Source organism: Xyrauchen texanus, chromosome 18 (genome assembly GCF_025860055.1).
Source record: "Xyrauchen texanus isolate HMW12.3.18 chromosome 18, RBS_HiC_50CHRs, whole genome shotgun sequence".
NCBI lineage: Eukaryota > Metazoa > Chordata > Actinopteri > Cypriniformes > Catostomidae > Xyrauchen > Xyrauchen texanus.
The window spans coordinates 10,473,577-10,488,106 of NC_068293.1; the positions used below are offsets into that span (position 1 = coordinate 10,473,577).

A 14,530-nucleotide genomic window follows, 5' to 3' on the forward strand; every position below is an offset into this window, starting at 1 on the left:
AGGGTGTAACTTTGGTTTGAGAAGTGGGGGGGACACAATGATGTTCTCGATCGAAAAATGTTTTCTATTTGAATCCCATTTCCTCCATTTACATATAGGCTACATTTAGGGACTATGGCGATACAAAATCCAGGAAATGGATATAAAGTTGTTTATAATGATAAATTTTGCCAAAAAGAATAATAGGCTACTAAACTATATATAAGAAAAATATGTCTTACCTTATTTATTGTTTAATAGCCAAGACTTGAGAGAATCATTTTATGAAGTCAAAAATTTTCACAAAACAAACTTTTATTTCAAACTAACCGTTTAATCTGACATTAGTCAGAGACACATCCACCAAACCGCAGGTACACAAGATTATTTGTTACACAAGATGCAAAATTGAAACACAATCTCACAAACATAAAAACAAACATTTAACTTTAATATAAAGATATTTTTTTAGTGTCCTCCATCTATCAATTCAATCCCATCTCTCCATATAGGCCTACTAACTATCATTTCTGTGTGCTGCGCTCATTTGTTTTCATTTCTGCTCATGAGGCGGGATCCTAAACAGCACAACCTTGTTACCGTCGGACAGTCAGCGGCTGTTTGCTACGGAAGCGTATTGCATTCACTTGAGAAAAAGAAATCTACTCTGTTTTTCTGAATTAACGACTTAATTATCTCAGAATTATGAGATAATTTTTCATTAAAAAAAATATTTTGTTCTGTTTTTCTGAATTAATGAGATCCCTCAAAATCCTGCCAGGAGCTCTATGGGAGCTAATGTGAAAATGTATTAGTTCATCGACAACCACAGAACTTGCTATTATATTAATTACAGATACAAATTTGATTATTTATATTAAATTATTCTCTTTGTAAAATAAAAACAAATCAATACAATAGCTTATAAAAACATCACCAAAGTGTATTTCAATGCATAGTAAAAACCTTAGACATGTATGAAACACATATAGGCCAAACCCAAAATGACCAAAGCGGTTAATAAAGAATATGAACATTCAGCTAAACTGTGGGAAAACTGATTTAGAAAGCAATATTTGTTTTACTGTGAGCAAAAATATCATGCTGTAAAACTATAATGAAAATAGTATGCTGTAAAATCATTATGAACGAATTCTCCTAAAAGTGGGCTCACTTGAACAAAAAAGGGGCCCCCTTTTAGGAGAATAATTTAATATAAATAATCACATTTGTATCTGTAATCAGCTACAATAGCAAGTTCTGTGGTTGTCGATGAACTAATACATTTTCACATTCATTAGAATTAAAATGTCGTGTCCTGGTGTTTATTATTAATATAACAGATTAATTTATTCATGGATTTTGATTCCAGTGGCCGCATATGGATTGTTTCCAATTTCCAATAACTCCAGAGCGTTGTAAAGTCCAAAAGTCAACATGTTTTGAAAAAGGATAGATGTAATAATTTCCAAAATTCTCAACATGTTTTTATCTAACGAAATATTCCGCCTCAATCCATGTTTGTTGGCGTTTAGACTTTCGAAAACATTTTCACTGTGGTGAAAAAACTTGCTGTACACAAAGCGAGGCATGCACCTTCCGGGGCAGTCTAGCTAATATATAATATATATATGTGTATTTATATAGTCTAGCACTATTATATATTACAAAAAAAGACTATCTGCGTTCGCTTGGCGCTCCATTTGATCCATATTATTCTATTTTATTCAATACATTTTTAGGGTGATGACGATATAAAATATGACGACAGACATTAGAAGCTTCATTCTAAAACCTCAATAGAAGTTTCGAATGTAAATATGACATGACATTTGGTCCAGTCTAGTATGAACGGTCAGAATGACCACTATGGCCATTCTAGTAGTTATAGACTTCCGGTAGTTCTCGTGTTAAATGCAAGTACAAGTCTATTGCTTGATTCAGTGTCCTTTGGAAGATCAAAGCGTGTCTCAGCCATGACAGTATTACAAATGTCATAGACAGAAATGTCTTTGTATTGAAGGCCAAGTTTAAAATATATCTCTATAAATTCATAGCATCCAAGTCTCAGACGACTCAAAGTAAAATAAAACCGGATTAAACTTGAAAGGCGGGACATGTTTACTTCCATGCAATCCAGCTAAAATAGAGCTCCTGGCAGGATTTTGAGGGATCTCATTAATTAAGAAAAACAGAACAAAATATTTTTTTAATGAAAAATTATCTCGTAATTCTGAGATAATTAAGTCAGTTAATTCAGAAAAACAGAGTAGATTTTTTTTCTCAAGTGAATGCAATACGCCTCGTAGTTTGCGGATTGCTAATGTCGGCAGATATTTTTTAAAATTAACTTACATTTTAAATGAACAAATATTGTAAGTGAACAACAATAGCTCAAGTTTAGAAAAACATTTATTATTAAGACTTTAAAAAATATTTCTGCATCTGAGTATAATGAGTTGAGTTGAGAATAACAATAAACTAGCAGCCAGAGTCTGCTTGTCATACATTGCTGACAGAAAACGCCACGGTTTAAAGTGGACTCGTTTTCATGGTACACAGAATGTTCTAGGGCTAGGCAACATTAAATGTTTAGCTAACAGTTTGAAGTTACCTAGCAACAATGTATGTTAACGTTAGCTCAGTCAATGTTAGTATCAACAGGTGTAGACAAAATAAAAATTACCCTGACCTGATCTAATTTACTGGATCAACCAACTCACAACTCCTTTCTTTTTTTTCATCCATGAAGATATTAAAACCTGTTGCTGGCGCTTCATGACTGACTACCGCGATACCGGCTGCTCAGTAGAACTTTCAGTGCGCTTACAGTTACACTATTAAGAGTGTGCACGAGACGTTCCTGCCTGTCTCTGTCAATGCGCTGCGTCCACGCATCAGGCACGCAGGACGCCGCGCACTGACAGAGACAGGCAGGATGTCTGTATTCTGCTCGGTCCTGCTCCTCCGTGGCGATGACGGCGCGCGGTTAAAAAAAATAATAACAAACGAATTTGAAAGTGGGGGGGACACGAACGGGATTTTGAAAAGTGGGGGGGACATGTCCCCCCTGTCCCCATAGGAAATTACGCCCGTGAACTGACACATGCCATCTTTACATGTCATACATTCTGCTTCCCACGGATCTCGACCTGGCCGAAAGCATGGGAAGTTTTGTGCAAATCTTCTGTAAATCTGCACTTTCGTTTAGGATTTGCTACTGTCAGGCAAATGTTTGATTCTGAATCCGAACATAGCGCTTCGCGCGTTCGCGGAGAGATTGACAGGCAGGAATTTGGCCAATAGCTGCTGCAAGCCTCTTATTATCGACCAATTGGTGTGCGAGAAGGCGGGACTTACAAAGAGGGCTTAAAGCAATGCAAATATGCGCGCACGCTCAATTAAGTTTTAGAGCAGATTCACATCATAATGCAACTAAAGCCGAATCCCGGACATTTTTGCAAATTTAGAAATCCCGGCCGGACTCTTTTTTTTAAGGTCCGGAAAAGAGGACGTAGGCCTATGTGAAAGAAGTTCAGCCACTAAAAGTGGTGGTCTGTTCTGACACTCTTTCTGGCCTTACCACCTTAATGAATGGGAAATCTAATTCTAGACAGGATATTCTTTTTGAAAACCTTCAGACATTGTTTAGAATATACGGAAGAGGATTAGGGCCAAGCAATAATAAAAAAGAATAAAGCCATCTCGAGATTAAAGTCATTATAATGCGAGATTAAACTCGTTAAATTTCGAGAAAAAAGTCGAAATACAATCTTGAGAATAAACTCATTAAATATCGAGAATAAAGTCGTTGTGTTTCGAGAAAAAACTCGTTAAATTTAATCTCGCATTATAACGACTTTATTCTCGATATTTAATGAGTTTATTCTCAAAATTGTATTTCGACTTTTTTCTCGAAATTTAACGAGTTTAATCTCGCATTATAATGACTTTATTCTCGAGATGGTTTTATTTTTTTATTATTGCTTGGCCCTAATCCTCTTCCGTAAGAATAAACAAGGGATGAAAACATTCTTTCTGTGGGTGCCGGCACATGTGGGGGTAAAATGTAATGAACTAGCAGATGAAATGGCTAAACATGCATTAGAGTATCCAAGAATAGATATTAATGCACCAGTGAGTAAAGCAGAAATGAAAGGATTCATTAAAGAGACAGATAAAAGTAGGTGGCAAGAAACGTGGACCCAGGAGAAAAAGGGAAGACATCTATATGGCACTAAAAAAGAGGTAGGAAATGAGAGAGTACTTGTGGCAAAAGAAGGGATGACAGTAATTTCCCAACTCCGTATTGGACACACTGCATTGAATCAGTCACTATTTAAGATAGGTAAGAATAACAATGGACTGCAATAATTGTGGATTACCGGAAACTGTTGAACATGTTCTATTAGAATGTGTAATGTGACAAAGTCTGTATTAGATTACCTAAAGACAGCAGGTCCGATTAGAAGAATATAACATCAAGACCTTGGGAAATAATATCATATTCACATTAAACAATTAGATTTCAGATAAGTGTTTTTTACCCGCTCTTTTCCATCTTTTTACTTCCTTCTTCATCAACGCATCACACTCCATCCCAGTAGGTGGCAGAAATGCACCTAAGCTGGTTTGCCAACCGTGAATAAATCCAAAGAAGAAGAACAGGTGAAACCAGCTTTAGTTTAAGAGTATAGATATGCATCAATATTAACCATGCTGCCGCAGCCCAATGTTGATCTAACTCTATCAGAAATAAGACAAAATGAAGGACATAGTGCATCAGAAATGTATAAGGTGGGAGTATGTGGGGTTGAGATATGAGGATTTCACCCACATTTCCACAGATGCTTTAAAAGATAAAAAAATAAAAAATGTGTTGTGCACAATTCCAAAGTTGAGAGTGTCTTGGATAAGAAGGATATCAGATTATTTATCAGTGTTTACTGGAGAAATGATTGCTGCAATGATGGCAGTGAAGTGGGTAATGAAGTTAGAGCTCAACATTTAAACATATGCTCAGACTAGACTAGAGCTAGCTCAGCCCTCTTAAGTCTGAATGTTCAGCAATCAGATACAAGACAGGATTTGGTAATAGAGATTCTTCAGGATTTATATTCATTAATGCAGAATAATATACATCTTCACATGTGTGGCTGAAAGGAAATGAAGAGGTGGATACATTGGCAAAGAAGGCATTAGAGAGGGAAACAGTGGATATCCAATTGTCTTTTAGTAAATCAGAGATAAAATCAATAATCAAAAAGAATATTAATTGCATATGGCAAAAGCAATGGGATAATGAATAGGCAGACATTTGTATGCAATTCAACCAGCAGTAGGAAAGGGTAGGTTATCAGGAGGGAGAAGGAGAGAAGAGAATATAATAACAAGAATAAGGTTGGGTCATACAGGACTGAACAGTACAATTTAATAGGCAAACATACAACAGGATTTGTGGAGTGTGTTGGGTCAGTGAAGTGTGTAATTGTCCAGTTAAGGAAATATAGAATGGAAGAAAGAGTGAAGAGGTAACCTGAAAGGGAGAACAGCTTACATTAAAGAATTTGTTAGATCCACAAATAGGATGATGAAATATCTGGAAAGTTCTGGGCTAGTTAATCAAATATAAGGTGAAAGGATTTATTTAAATGTATAGTTTATAGGGGCTGCATGTGGAAGCTGGAGGAGCTGATCATGCAGAGCCAGCTGAAGCTGCAGCCCGGACGGGGTTAGGAAATTAGGTGTGAAGGTAGATAGGGTGGTGTAGGTATTGTATTTGCAAATGGAGTGTCAATGGTCCAAATAGGAGATGGGTGGCGGTAATGCACCAATTGGTTTGCGAACTGCCGTAAAACAGCAAGACGACGAAGAAGGAGAGCAAAGATGGCGGCGTCCCTGCTCAGGTTAGGTCGACTTGGCACTCTCAAGGTAATAATAAAAACATTTCCTTTTGGTTCTTCAAATATGCCATATTAATACTTTGTATATTTGACATTGATAGAACAAGCGATTCGAGAGTGAGATTTTGATGAAAACTTGTTTAATCGGTTCTTCTACAGAGTCACTGTCCTTAACCTCAGTAGTGAGATTGATAAATTGATAGTTAGACTAGTCAGTGGTAACCAGGTAACAGTTAACCATTGACTACAGATAAGCAGACAAATAAGTTTCATTTGAATGGGTATCGAGGTTTAGCATTCATTTGCAGTCGTCTTTGGATATATTCCAGGCCTAAATGCTCGACTTGCGAGATCGTTCATGATTCTCTCTAAACCTGTCAAAAAAAAAAAAAAAAAAAAAAAAAGATTTATGTAAATAAAGTGAGGCTTACATTTAGGAAAATTCAAGATTTGTATTTATTTATTTCATTTATTTTGTGCATTGTGATTTTATATCCAGGCACATTTCCCAATTCTCACTTCTACTCTTTCCATTGTTTTCAGTGATGATTCTTATAACCTTATGCAAAAATTTCATTTTTACTGTACTACAGTAAAGATATACTTTTTAACAGATTTTTATAATTAAAATCAGCAAAAATTGGAAGGCATTGCCAAGCGAGTACAACTATGATGTATAGCTTAAATGCTTTAAAATGTCTCTCTCTCTATCTATATTATATTACATTGTGGTAATGAGAATATCATAATGACCTTTCTTTTTGCATTGTGTTTAAGAGAATTGGGACTACATTACAGACATTTTAAGCAAAGTTTATTAAACATTTTATGGCCATAAAATAGTCTTCATAATCTTTATGCTAAGTATATAATGCCTAGTAGACATTATCTTGACAGGTTTCATAAGAATTCCACTGTTACAATCGTGTTGTGAGAGAATTTCATGTTTTGTTTCTGTGTTCATGTAGTGTCTCCTGCGTGACAGCTGGGGCACGCAGAGGACCGCTTTTGTTGCAGCACTCTGTACTAAAGCAGATATCCCACCCAAAACAGCAAAGAAGGCAAAGGCTGCAAGTAAGAGTAAGAGTATGCCTTTTTTGTCATGTTCACATCATGAAACTCATTCAGTTCCACTCACTGGTGTTTCTACAGCATGCTACATGTGTTGATGCTAATTTTGTGCTTAAAAGTGACGTAAGCCATTCCAGTCATTTTGCAGACTTAGTCACTGAATTAGACTTTCCACATTCCTTCAACCACATGCCCTAACAAAGATATGTTCAAATGTCTGATAAAAAATACAGTGGTGGCCAGAAATATTGGCACCCTTAGAAAATCTGCGCAAAGAATGCTGTGAAAATATTTCTTTATTGTTAATCCTTTTGATATTTCATTTAAAATATGAACCAAAATGTATCTGAATATCAAACAATTGCAAACACAACACAAGTTTATAAAAAAAATATATTGGTGTGTAATATAGACCGATCAGCCACAACATTAAAACCACCTGCGTAATATTGTGTAGGTCCCCCTCGTGCTGCCAAAACAGCGCCAACCACAATTGTACAGAGCGGTTATACGTTACCATAGACTTTGTCAGTTCAAACCAGTCTGGCCATTCTCTGTTGACCTCTCTCATCAACAAGGCATTTCCGTCTGCAGAACTGCTGCTCGCTGGATGTTTTTTGTTTTTGGCACCCTTCTGAGTAAATTCTAGAGACTGTTGTGTGTGAAAATCCCAGTAGTAGTTTCAGAAATACTCAAACCAACCCATCTGGCTCCAACGTCACTTGTTTTGTTTTTTTGACCGTGCAAAGAGTGAACATTGAGATTTTGTGTTAACAAGTAGAATTTTTTTTTTATATAAAAGTCAAATAATTTTTATTTGTATAATTTTTTTATTTGTGCTTTTCCCAATACACATTTTTCCGAAGCAGCTTTACAGAAAATCGGCTGTAATGTCTGTAACATCTCAAAAACATGAATAACCAACACTCCTGGAAACATAAACATTTTGATAAAAAAAAAAAAACTTTCTATAGCTTGATATTATATAACATTTTACAACTTAGACCCACTGTCCCTATATGAGGACATCAATTTTTATGAAAACTATTTGCTCTATAATTTGTTTTAGTTTTTTTTTTGCATGTTTACTGGGTGCTATTAGTTCAAATCAAAAAGGGAAATGCACACAGCAGTCACGCTCCGGTCTCACAAGGTTAAATTCCTTGGCATCACAAAGTCTCAAAAGGGTCAGAGACAGTTTAAAGAGGAGGACGACTTGTTGAAACACCATTGGGAGAAATTTCAATGCTTAATATGGTGGTTATAGAAAAAGAAAGTTCTGCAGAAGGTCAAGAGAGCCAATCGCCTTATTGGCAGTGCTTTATTTTATTGTTCTGAAACACACATGCGCATTAGCTGGACTAGCCTGAATTTTGTTTTATTTTTTCTTAAAAAAAAAAAAGAAGAGCATTCAATCAGTTGTTTGAACAACTAGTTGGTGTAGTAAGGATAATAAATTACTATCAGACACGTTTCATAGGGATATAGAGATGTTAAGTGTAGCACTTCAACATGATAACTAACAGACATTCAACAAAAATGTAGGCTAATAACTATACAATCTTATTGCACAAAACTATCAAAGTAAGGGAACTAAAAAAATAATAAAGGCTCCAATACAGAGCAGCACAAAACTGCTTATGCATGCTAAAAGCAGAATGACGTGCTTCAGTGTAACTAGAGCACTTGGGAGTCTCTGAAAGATCAACGCTGTGCATTCAAAAGTGCAAAACTGCAAGACAATGTTCCGGGTACACATCTTGTTCACGATATCAAGCAGTTTAATCCTTTTTTACTGCAAATTTTTATTCAAGCAGTGTCAGACATAATCAGCAAAAGACTTTTATCACTCCAAAGCACATCACAAACGCATGAACAACAGAGGATTCAATGTCCGACAGTGATCATAATGTATTGTCGATTCAGCGCTTTGATGTAGCGATGCATAAAATGGACTAAACATAGCTTTAAAGAGATGAAACTTCATGCACAAGATTTTATTGTGCTCACTATTATTTTAGTTTTACCACAGCAAGCTATAATCACAATAAAATGTACCATGGAAAATCCCAAGTAGAAGCTGAACTTGCAAGACAGCTTCCTGGGGATGTTGAGATGGTTTCCAAATTGATTGACTTGCCTTGAAAGGGACTTTGATAGGGTGTGTAATGTGTTCCTACTATGGTTCCATTCAGCAGGAGGGTTTCTCAAATGTAATACATGTATTTTATCCCATTTGCCATTTCCTCAGCCCTAGAGGCAGACGAGAGGGCCTCTCTTCTAGCTTATAAGCCCACAGTTGCCTTCCCTTCTAAGCTGTCTGCCACAGGTGAGTCTGAGTCTAGTGTGCACATTGTGACAACTAAGACTGTGGTAGCTGCAGCTGCATCTTTAGAACAGCCAACTCCAGCATCCCAATCCGTGACTGAAGACACTACCTCAGAGGAGCTGACCAAGGAAACAGAAAATGCCACTCCAGCAGCAGAAACCGCTGAGACCATTTCCACTGCTGATGCTGATGAGACGACAACTGATGTAGCTCAGACAGCAGCTGCTGAAGTTGCTGAAGAAGATACAAAGGTCACTGATGTCCTATTTACTGATCAAGTCACCACAGCAAGTGAAGGAAGTAAGGCTGATGTTGAGGCAGATGTTCAGAAAGATCAAAAGGATACCTCCTCATCATCCAGTGATTCTGATTCTGATTCTGATTCAGACTCTGATTCTGATGATGAGAAATCTGAGGTAAAACCAAAGACTGAAACAGTCATCCAGTCTGGAGAGAAAGCAGTAGAGGAAAAGAAAGCTCCTGTTCAGGAAACTGAAGGAGTAGATATTGATGAAAAGAAATCAGAACCTGAATTGGTCATTGCACCTAGTGCCTCATTTGGAGAGAAAGAAGAAAATGCTGAAGCTGTGATTAAAGCAATGCCTGAAGAAGTGCCTTCCCCAAGGGTTGAAGCAGTTGGCTCGGAGGAGACCCTTATTGACCCTGCCCCTATATTGTCCTCCACAACTGAAGCAATTCCTGAAGTTACTAGTGAATCAATCACAGTTGTGACCCCTGATGAGTTAGTGGACACTGCAGCAGAAGTTAAAGCAGCTCCTACAGAGGAGATTCTTGTTGAAAAGGAAGCAGAAATTCTGTCTGAGGCTACACCAGTTGTCGAAGGCGCTGTTGAAGTTGTCCCAGTGGTCACAGCTGAGGCCAGCCCTGAAGAAATTGCAGACTCTGCTGTTGAAGCTAGTCAGGGAGTAGCTGCTGAGCCTCCAACAGATGTTGTCTCTGAGGTGGTCTCTGAAGTTGCAGCTAAATCTGAGGCTGCATTGGAGACAATAACCAAAGCTGCTGTTGAAGCTGGAACGGAGGTAGCCCCATCTGAAGAGCTGCAGGACCCTGCTCCTGTGACTGATGCTGTAGAGGCCCTAGCCAAGACCGAAGTTGAGGAAACATTTGAGGGTACACCACACATCACCTTTACTCTGTTTCTCTCTCTAGATCTTTCTTTGTTGATTTTTCTTTATATAACACTAAAATCTTTTCATGGCTGTAGTGGGATTGCTATTGCTTGTCTCTGCTACAAAACTGCTTTTGCTGAAGTAGATTTGAAACATTTTATTTTCATTTTACATTTGCATTGCATTGATTTTATTTAGTTAATTTATTAACTCAAGGGTTAACTCATAATTTATTAACTCATCATGACTAATGAATTTCCATAACACTTCCAAGACTTTTTCACAGTACTGGATAAGGATTTTGAATCTGTTTATTAAGATTGCATTTACAAAGAGCAAGCCGAGAAAACTAGAAAAAATATTATTAATTCATTTTTTAAAGATTTTATTAATCTCCATGACTTTTCCAGGCCTGGAAATCATAATTTCTTTAAATATGCATGACTAAATACTACATACTACATATGCTCTTGTTCACACCTGATTACTTTGCATGACTGCTTCTTTTACATTTTGCATTTACTTAGACTAAAGGTGGGTTTAGGCTTGAAATGGCTTTTAAATATATTATTCATTAATCACGACTCTGTCTGCATTTTAAAGGTGCATTAAGCAAACTAATTTCTAGGTAGGTCTGTAGAGAAATTAACATGACATGTTTTCCAAATAATTATAATAATAGTAATACCACTAAGCCATTGTAGTTTAATGCTGTGCATTGCTACTTAAACAAGGCCAACTCTACAGACTTGGAGAGTGAGATTGGTTGTGGCTCTTTTCCTTTCTAGAATCAAGAGACAACTGAAAATTAACAAATTATAGATTTAAAATGTACATGATAACAATATCAGCATAAATGCAGCATAAACATTATCACTATAAAGCCAATCATAAGGTACAGTATTTATTGTAACCTAATTTTCTTTAAGTCTGTTATCTTTAGCCAGTTTTTTAAACACATCCCATGCCCCTTATTTTATTTTAGTATTTTATGGATATTTTATGGGCAATGCTCTTTTGTTATTCTTCCTGTTTTCTGTATGTATGAACATCTGCACAATTGAAATATGGTTTGTGTTATGTTAACATTAATGGTAATGCTAATGATTTTTCCCAACTTAATCCAATCTTGTTCCCATCCATCCTATTTTGTTGTTTTTAAAGTGGGTGTGAATGAGAGGTGTCTTATTGACATCACCCATAACTCTCCTCTGCCTCTTTTGTCTTTCCACTCTTGGATATACTGTGAATACATTTTCCTCTAATAACAAGTTGAAATGCATTATGTAGAGATTCATTAATGTGGGATGTTTTATTTATCAGTTTGTGCAGTTATGCTGTAGCTCTTTTATAAGTGATATGTGTTATTACAAATATGTAGGTGTTTATGGTAAAGCTGAGTGTAATAACACTATATGGAAAGGTTGTCACATTGTAAGCATGCATATAGCTGTTTTTTGTTGTTAAAATATGATCGACTTGAGCTGTAGAAAGTGAAATGGAAATAACAAAGTAATTTTCATTTAAAAAAAGGAAATATCTTCCTGGGTTCTCTGTAATGCCTTCTATGACAAAAAAAAACGTAGATGAATTTGTTTTTTCCTTGTTCAAGTACACTATCAGTCTAGGGTTGTGCGGTATACTAACGAAATATCGCGATACCAAAAAAAAAATGTTACGATGGTACGTTATCATCTAATTTCGGTACCTTATTAAAGTATGCTGCCATTAGCATAATGTAATGTGAGTTTTGAGATTAAATCAAATACCATTTGAAAATAGTAATAAAAAAAACCTCTATATGGCCATGTGTGATTATTAAACAGCAGAAGGATGTCATTTAATTAAAGAATATACAATCACATGCACTGTGCGCCACGGTATGAATAAGAGGTGCCTCTCTGCCCTGTCATCACACATACACACACAGTTACACAAACAAATGCAACACACACTACTAATGCTTGATTTTCATGCAGTGTGTCCAATAGTATCCATCTGCAGAGCCACAGATCAGTGTGTTGAGTGTATAAACGGCTGTGAACTCTCAAATTAACTTTTTCTCTGTTGCACCTCAGAGATTTCTGGATGAAATGGATGACTTTGACTGAATAATAAAGAAAAGCAGCCAATAAGTGCCCAACATAGATGGAAACTCCTTCAATTATTTTTAAAAAGCATCCCAGGGTGATTCCTCAAGTTGGCTGAGAAAATGTCAAGTAAATTTCTGCAAATTCTAGGCAAAGGGTGACTACTTTGAAGATGCTAAAATATAACACTGTTTTGATTTATTTTGGATTTTGGACAACATAATTCCCGTATTTCCATTTCTATTATTCCGTAGTTTAGATGACTTTACTATTATTCTAAAATGTGAAAGAAAATAAAGAATAAGTGACCCTAAACTTTTGACCGGTAATGTATAGAGTTGAAAATATTTACATTTAATTAAAGCTGTACAGTATGTATTTGATTAAACACAATCTGAATGTGTGATTGTATTCTACCAAACTAAATTTTGAAGAAAAACAATTGCATTATAAAGAAATAGTAGGTTATCCAAACATTTCTCAAGTAATGTGTTTTCTATATATATTCTAATCTAAAACAGATGGCTACTGATAATGATACAACTAGTTTTTGTTTGGGTATGGTACTTAAGTGTACAGGCTCTACATTCTGAAAATGATTGTCTTTGTTGTCTCTGTGTTTCTGTTTTTCTGTTCTGTTCCACGTGTTTTGAATCTCTTCCGTTCTTCATTTTCTCAGAACAAGCCCCAGCGAAAGCCCCGGAGCCAGAGCCGGAGCCTGAACCCTTTGACAACACCACTTACAAGAACCTGCAGCACCACCACTACAACATGTACACCTTTGCTGATATGGATGTAGAGATGTCTAAACACCGTTTGCCCCAGCCTTCCTCGAGCAGACCCTAACCCAGGCACTAATCCATCATAGCATGGCCTGCAGTCTTGCTACCTTTGTCTACATCCTGTGTCTTTCCCATGTTACTTTGGTCTTCAACAATTCCTAGGTTTACTCTAGAATTCTGTTATTTTGGAATTAAAATATACAATTTAACTTAATATAGTGGTTTTGGGTTGTTTTTTGCTATTTTGCTGTATTATGGTATCTAAAATCCAGATTTTATTTTTTATAAATATCAAGGCAGGCTGTTTTTGGAGTTGTTGCCTTCAATAGGTTGCAATATGAACAGTATTGTGAATACATTTCATTACAAGTGTTTGGCACACTTCTCTCATTATTATAATGAGGCGTATAGCTGTCATGGAGTTACATTATAGTTGTATAGTTTCCAGCCATAATTACAAATTAAAAGCCAAACAAATTGCTGTAAAATAAATGCTTCTAAACATGTAAAAATCTTTGAAGGAAAAAAGGGGATTTACTTTAATTGTATAGAGAAAAAAATGCAGTGATGGTGAATGTAAAATTAAGACAAAAGGAAGTCATATGGGTTCGGAACAACAGACAGGTGCATTTTTGTTTGAACTATCCCTTTAATAGACGTCCAAAACAACGTCAGGAGAGAAAATTAGTTTTAGGTGTAGAATATTAACAACTAAAGTGCATAGTTGCTTAGTAACACTGGAACAAAATTGACGCAAATTGGCTTGACCATGACACTCCTATAACGAGGAGCGCACAAAATATTCATTGAGGGCGAGAACTTTTGGCGTCTATTACGTCACGCCCTCCTCGTAAATATTCATGATCAAAATGCCCTGCGTCCTTTTGCGTGATGACGCAATGCGACAAATGCGGATCCCGATTGCTGCAGCCGCTTGTCAGTGTGACGAAGATTGGCACCCAGGTAAGCTGTCACTCAAACTCGTATTTTTCCGTTCCAATCAATCAAACAATAGCAGCGACACACAAAAATGCCTGGGACTGAGGGAAAGAGAGCACACGCTGTTGGGGGCTCTTAGGAGCTGTATGGGACATTCGAGCCATCTTGGCCTAAAATCTTTAGGGGGGTGGGGCAGAAAATGTCGGGTTTTAAGACAGAAGGTTTCTATTCTAGTAAGGTCGAGCGCTGAGTACAGGCCCGAGTTTAGCTGTTCTCTGAGCCCAGTCAGCCAAGAGAAAACGATCTC

General features: G+C 36.6%; 1 protein-coding gene across 1 annotated transcript; it reads left to right on the forward strand.

Annotated features, from left to right (window-relative positions):
• Nucleotides 1-5,834: 5,834 nt before the first annotated feature.
• On the forward strand, nt 5,835-13,498 carry ndufv3 (NADH:ubiquinone oxidoreductase subunit V3). The gene is made up of 4 exons (XM_052149012.1): nt 5,835-5,910; nt 6,851-6,962; nt 9,205-10,413; nt 13,182-13,498. Exons 1-4 carry the CDS (start codon nt 5,866-5,868, stop codon nt 13,346-13,348), a joined length of 1,533 nt encoding a protein of 510 aa, XP_052004972.1. The 5' UTR covers nt 5,835-5,865; the 3' UTR covers nt 13,349-13,498.
• Nucleotides 13,499-14,530: the final 1,032 nt, after the last annotated feature.

Excerpts from the sequence above, each read along its gene's own strand:
- ndufv3 (XM_052149012.1), top strand. The coding sequence starts at position 5,866 with ATGGCGGCGTCCCTGCTCAGGTTAGGTCGACTTGGCACTCTCAAG. Across the intron at positions 5,911-6,850 it reads GTCGACTTGGCACTCTCAAG|TGTCTCCTGCGTGACAGCTG; the intron begins GTAATAATAAAA and ends GTGTTCATGTAG. Across the intron at positions 6,963-9,204 it reads GGCAAAGGCTGCAAGTAAGA|CCCTAGAGGCAGACGAGAGG; the intron begins GTAAGAGTATGC and ends CCATTTCCTCAG.